A 7,590-nucleotide genomic window follows, 5' to 3' on the forward strand; every position below is an offset into this window, starting at 1 on the left:
TATTGGCACTGATATCGGCACTGATATCGGTACTCATATAGGTACTCATATTGGTGCTGATATTGGCATTGATATTGGTACTCATATTGGTACTGATATTGGTACTTATATTAGCACTGATATCGGCACTGATGTTGGTACTGATATCGGCACTGATATTGGTACTGATATTGGTACTCATATTGGTACTGATATTGGTACTTATATTAGCACTGATATTGGTACTCATATTGGCACTGATATCAGCACTGATGTTGGTACTGATATCGGTACTCATATAGGTACTCATATTGGTACTTATATTAGCACTGATATTGGTACTGATATCGGCACTGATATCGGTACTCATATAGGTACTCATATTGGTGCTGATATTGGCATTGATATTGGTACTCATATTGGTACTGATATTGGTACTTATATTAGCACTGATATTGGTACTCATATTGGCACTGATATCAGCACTGATGTTGGTACTGATATTGGTACTGATATTGGTACTCATTGTTCTGCTCAGATTGAACACATTTTTTTTTAGCTATTTGTTGATGGTTGCAATAAAAGTTATTTTTTTTCGTTGTAAATGCATCACTCTCCTGATGGCAGATGTTGAAGCAGATGTTTAGTATTCAGTTCTTTGGTTCCTCTCTCTCACCTTCTTCCCCCTCTCTCTCTCTCTCGCTCTGTCCCGTTGTGAGTTTGGATTAGATGTAGAGATTAGACCCTGTGGATCTGTGTGGGTTTTGGTCTGGTTGGTAGATGTTGAGTTTGTTGGAGAACACAGAGGCTCGGACTCTCCTTATCTCTCTAATGGGCTTTTATAAAGGGGCTCAATTCAAAACTCAAAATGGCGTGAGATCTGATTTCACGCCTTTTTAGCTCCACGTGAAGTGACTGATAACGGCTGCGCTCGGGGCTGTTTGCGCAAGCTCGTGTTTGCGCTGTGTGTGTGTGTGTGTGTGTGTGTGCGCAGAGACACTCGAGTGTCCCCCGGCAGTGGCGCTCCGTCGGTGCGCTCGCGAGCCCGTCCCCGTTTCCGGTTTGTCTCCCGGTTGCCGGGCGCCGCGGTGAGTCTTGCGCTCTGTTTGCGCGCAGGCACAATTACAGCCGCGCGCGCGCAAATATTGACTGAGAACACACTGCGGCCCCGGGGGCGCGCGCTCCGCACTCCCGCGGGTATAAAATGCTCGTGCAGGGAGGCGTGTAGAGCGGCGAGAGCGAGCGGCGCGCGGATCTGCACCGGGACACGGTAAGGGCACAAACACAACGACTCACCCGCATGCACCGAAACCTGAACACACACCGAAACACCGGGACCTGCAGGGGGCACGCGACCAACACCACCGATTCAACACACCGTTACATTTACATTTACAGCACTACAGGATCGAGTCCGGTTCCGGCTTTAGTACCATCAGTACCATTGGTTCTGATATTGGTACTGATATTGGTACTCATATTGGTACTGATATTGGTACTGATATTGGTACTGATATTGGTACTGATATTGGTACTGATATTGGTACTGATATTGGTACTGATATTGGTACTGATATTGGTACTGATATTGGTACTGATATTGGTACTGATATTGGTACTGATATTGGTACTCATATTGGTACTGATATTGGTACTGATATTGGTACTGATATTGGTACTGATATTGGTACTGATATTGGTACTGATATTGGTACTGATATTGGTACTGATATTGGTACTGATATTGGTACTGATATTGGTACTGATATTGGTACTGATATTGGTACTGATATTGGTACTGATATTGGTACTGATATTGGTACTGATATTGGTACTGATATTGGTACTGATATTGGTACTGATATTGGTACTGATATTGGTACTCATATTGGTACTGATATTGGTACTCATATTGGTACTGATATTGGTACTGATATTGGTACTCATATTGGTACTGATATTGGTACTGATATTGGTACTGATATTGGTACTGATATTGGTACTGATATTGGTACTGATATTGGTACTGATATTGGTACTGATATTGGTACTGATATTGGTACTGATATTGGTACTGATATTGGTACTGATATTGGTACTCATATTGGTACTGATATTGGTACTGATATTGGTACTGATATTGGTACTGATATTGGTACTGATATTGGTACTGATATTGGTACTGATATTGGTACTGATATTGGTACTCATATTGGTACTGATATTGGTACTGATATTGGTACTGATATTGGTACTGATATTGGTACTGATATTGGTACTGATATTGGTACTGATATTGGTACTCATATTGGTACTGATATTGGTACTGATATTGGTACTGATATTGGTACTGATATTGGTACTGATATTGGTACTGATATTGGTACTGATATTGGTACTGATATTGGTACTCATATTGGTACTGATATTGGTACTGATATTGGTACTCATATTGGTACTGATATTGGTACTGATATTGGTACTGATATTGGTACTGATATTGGTACTGATATTGGTACTGATATTGGTACTGATATTGGTACTGATATTGGTACTGATATTGGTACTGATATTGGTACTGATATTGGTACTGATATTGGTACTGATATTGGTACTGATATTGGTACTGATATTGGTACTGATATTGGTACTGATATTGGTACTGATATTGGTACTGATATTGGTACTGATATTGGTACTGATATTGGTACTGATATTGGTACTCATATTGGTACTGATATTGGTACTGATATTGGTACTGATATTGGTACTGATATTGGTACTCATATTGGTACTGATATTGGTACTGATATTGGTACTGATATTGGTACTGATATTGGTACTCATATTGGTACTGATATTGGTACTGATATTGGTACTGATATTGGTACTGATATTGGTACTGATATTGGTACTGATATTGGTACTGATATTGGTACTGATATTGGTACTGATATTGGTACTGATATTGGTACTGATATTGGTACTCATATTGGTACTGATATTGGTACTCATATTGGTACTGATATTGGTACTGATATTGGTACTGATATTGGTACTCATATTGGTACTGATATTGGTACTCATATTGGTACTGATATTGGTACTCATATTGGTACTGATATTGGTACTCATATTGGTACTGATATTGGTACTGATATTGGTACTGATATTGGTACTGATATTGGTACTCATATTGGTACTGATATTGGTACTGATATTGGTACTCATATTGGTACTGATATTGGTACTGATATTGGTACTCATATTGGTACTGATATTGGTACTGATATTGGTACTCATATTGGTACTGATATTGGTACTGATATTGGTACTGATATTGGTACTGATATTGGTACTGATATTGGTACTGATATTGGTACTGATATTGGTACTGATATTGGTACTGATATTGGTACTGATATTGGTACTGATATTGGTACTGATATTGGTACTGATATTGGTACTGATATTGGTACTGATATTGGTACTCATATTGGTACTGATATTGGTACTGATATTGGTACTGATATTGGTACTCATATTGGTACTGATATTGGTACTGATATTGGTACTGATATTGGTACTGATATTGGTACTGATATTGGTACTGATATTGGTACTGATATTGGTACTGATATTGGTACTGATATTGGTACTGATATTGGTACTGATATTGGTACTGATATTGGTACTGATATTGGTACTGATATTGGTACTCATATTGGTACTGATATTGGTACTGATATTGGTACTGATATTGGTACTGATATTGGTACTGATATTGGTACTGATATTGGTACTGATATTGGTACTGATATTGGTACTCATATTGGTACTGATATTGGTACTGATATTGGTACTGATATTGGTACTGATATTGGTACTGATATTGGTACTGATATTGGTACTGATATTGGTACTGATATTGGTACTGATATTGGTACTGATATTGGTACTGATATTGGTACTGATATTGGTACTGATATTTCTATAATAAAGGTACCAGGAGATTCTGGAACCAACACAAACAGAACTTTTCAGTACCCATGTTTGTTTGAGATGCGAATCCATACTTTTTACACCTCATCACTTCTCCACAGGATCATACACTGGATGTATTCTCTGTGTGTGTGTGTGTGTGTGTGTGTGTGTGTGTGTGTGTGTGTGTGTGTGTGTGTACGTGGTATTAACTAAAAACAACACACTGACTCACATTTCATATTTAAATATTTCATAAAGAAACACGTCTGCACACTTTCTCACACACACACACACACACACACACAAAATACTTCTACACACAGGTTTACACACTACTACACACACGTCTATACACACTTCTACAACATGCAAGTCTACACACACTTCTACATCCCTCCCACACACACACTCGCACACGCACACACACACTCGCGCACACACAAACACACACACACAAACACACACACTCGGACGCCAGGAAGGAGAATGAGAAGTAAAAGTACTGTAGTTCTGTAGTATTATTTCAGAGAGACTAGTTTGTGTATCTCACTTCATTGTGTTGTTGTTGTTGTTGTTGTTGTTGTTGTAGGATGGCGGCGAGTGTAATCAGAACCCTGAGTGGATTCGGAGCAAGCCTTCCTGCTCAGAGCTGCTACATTCCTCCTGATGAAGATGAGCTTGAGGATGAATGTGAAGAGGAACTGAGGGACGAGGTGGAGGTGGAGGACGGCTTTGAGGAGGACGAGGAAGAGTCTTCAGGTGTGGAGTCTCACGTCACAGATCTGTCAGCGTCTGATCTGTACACAGAGATGACTGATCGCCTGCTACGCTTCGCAGAGCTCATCAGCAGTGACGTCCAGCGATACTTCGGACGCAACCGAGACTCGGAAACGTGCGACCTCTACGCGGGAAGGTCACGAGCCGAGGTCAACGGCCGGCACCGGTACTACTCCGACATCATTCGAGTGACATCATCAGAGCAGGCAGAGGAGCCAAAAAACCTCGGCCCACTTGCAGAACTCTTCCAGAACACTCAGGTGAAGAAACAGGGATTACCCATGATCCAGCGGCGGCTCCCCAGCAGCTTCTGGAACGAACCACTTCCTCAACACCCCGGCGTCTCTGCTGACGTCCCGGACCTGCCGTCTCGCTCCACACAAACCATCAACACCACCTGCAGCGTCCCTCTAATCTCCATGAGCAGCTCCACTACTCCAGACTTCAGCGACCTGCTTGCACACTGGGCTTCCGACAGAGACAACAACCCCGAGTTCACCTGTGAATACACACTTACCTGAAGAACACACACAACACAACACACATTCACACAATACACAACACATATTTACACACAAAATACACACATTACACATATTTACACAATACATAATACACACACGACGTCTTTACACACCCAGATATGTGTTTTTTATAAAATCCTGTAGATTTGTAATTTTTGTACATTTGTGTAATTTGAATAAAGTTTTCTGGTATTAAATCCCAGTCGGGTCATGAGGAGTGTCGGACTGTAGCATGATCCAGATGGCTGAATGTTTCTCTCGTCACACACTGCATTTACTGCTCACGTTCAGCATCATGAAGCTTTTTCACACACATCAAAGAGCTCAACCCTCATATATCATCCAATCACGAGGCACAGCTGATATAACCAACCAATCACAAGCCACAGCTGATATAACCAACCATTTACGAGGCACAGCTGATATAACCAACCAATCACGAGCCACAGCTGATATAACCAACCAATTACGAGCCACAGCTGATATAATCAACCAATCACGAGGCACAGCTGATATAACCAACCAATCATGAGCCACAGCTGATATAACCAACCAATCACAAGCCACAGCTGATATAACCAACCAATCACGAGCCACAGCTGATATACCCAACCATTTACGAGCCACAGCTGATATAACCAACCAATTACGAGCCACAGCTGATATAACCAACCAATCACGAGGCACAGCTGATATAACCAACCAATCACGAGGCACAGCTGATATAACCAACCAATTACGAGGCACAGCTGATATAACCAACCAATCACGAAGCACAGCTGATATAACCAACCAATCACGAAGCACAGCTGAAAGTCATTACAAATGAAACTCATTCGCTTTAAACAGGCAGAATTTGGTGCGGCTCGAGCGGTGGAAATGAAGACCTGTTGTGCTGTAGGGTATTGAGTTTAAGGTGTAGAGTGAACGGTGTCTCAACATCTACAGCTGCAGTTTTTATGATGGCAATTTGCATAAACTCCTGAATGTTATGAAGTGAATAATCAGAAAAAAATTATTTGCAAAGTCCATTTTTATCATTTCACATTTAAGATTTCACTGCATTTCAGCTCTGCCACAAAAGGAGCAGGTGACATGATGTCAGTGATTCTCTGGTTACACGGGTGAGAGGGTTGATGAGGACGAGGCTGGAGATCACTCTCTCATGATAAATAAGTTTGAATAACAGACTTGAAAAGCTGGGTGGTGCTTGAAATCATTGTTCTTTGTCTGCGAGGAAGTGTGTGCAGTCATCAATGCTTTGTGCAAAAAGGGATTCAGAGGCGAGGACATTGCTAGTAAGACTGCACCCAAATCAACCATTTATCAGATAATCAAGAACTTTAAGGAGAGAGGGTGAATTGTTGTGAAGAGGGATTCAGGCTTCCAAAAAAGTCCAGTAAGTGTCACAGACTCAGCTGTGGGTTCAGGGCACCACCAGGTGTTGGGTGTAGAGTGTTGGGAGTATGGTGTATAGTGTTGAGTGTAGTGTGTTCTCTGTTGTGTGTAGAGTGTAGAAAGTAGGGTGTGGGCACCATGTTGGTGACCCCTGGTGTAGAGAGTAGGGTGTAGAGTGCAGCAAATATGGTGTAGGGTGTAGAGAGTAGAGTGTTGTGTAGAGAGTAGAGTGTAGAGAGTTAAGTTTAGGGTGTTGAGTATAGAGAGTATGGTGTGGGGTGTTTAGTGTAGGGTGTAGAGGTAGTGTGTAGGGTGTAGAGGGTAGTGTGTGGGGTGTAGAGAGTAGAGTGTAGAGTGTAGAGAGTATGGTGTAGGGTGTTGAGTATAAGGTGTAGAGAGAATGGTATAGGGTGTTGAGTGTGAGGTGTAGAGAGTATGGTAAAGGTGTTGAGTATAACGAGTATGGTGTTGAGTGTAGAGTGTAGCAGTAGGGAGTAGGGTGTTGAGTGTGGGGTGTTGAGTTTAGGGTGCAGAGAGTATGGTGTGGGGTGTTAAGTGTAGTGTGTAGAGAGTATGGTGTGGGGGTTGAGTGTGGGGTGTAGAGAGTATGGTGTGGGGGTTGAGTGTGGGGTGTTGAGAGTATGGTGTAGGGTGTTGAGTGTGGGGTGTTGAGAGTATGGTGTAGAGTGTTGAGTGTAGGTGTTGAGTATGGTGTAGAGTGTAGGGTGTTGAGAGTGTGGTGTGAGTGTTGAGTATAGCGAGTATGGTGTTGAGTGTAGAGTGTAGAGTGTGCAGTAGGGTGTTGAGTGTAGGGTGTTGAGAGTATGGTGTAGAGTGTAGGGTGCTGAGAGTATGGTGTAGGGTGTTGAGTATAGCAGTATGGTGTTGAGTGTAGAGTGTAGCAGTAGGGTGTTGAGTGTAGGTGTTG

The 7,590-nt window shown here is 41.9% G+C and overlaps 1 protein-coding gene across 1 annotated transcript; it reads left to right on the forward strand.

The window, feature by feature from the left end:
• Positions 1-836: 836 nt before the first annotated feature.
• Positions 837-5,461, forward strand: LOC124378129 (protein PERCC1). Its single transcript, XM_046837663.1, has 2 exons — positions 837-1,249; positions 4,553-5,461. Exon 2 carries the CDS (start codon positions 4,554-4,556, stop codon positions 5,259-5,261), a length of 708 nt encoding a protein of 235 aa, XP_046693619.1. The 5' UTR covers positions 837-1,249; position 4,553; the 3' UTR covers positions 5,262-5,461.
• The last annotated feature ends 2,129 nt before the right edge of the window (positions 5,462-7,590 follow it).

Source organism: Silurus meridionalis, chromosome 24 (assembly GCF_014805685.1).
Source record: "Silurus meridionalis isolate SWU-2019-XX chromosome 24, ASM1480568v1, whole genome shotgun sequence".
NCBI lineage: Eukaryota > Metazoa > Chordata > Actinopteri > Siluriformes > Siluridae > Silurus > Silurus meridionalis.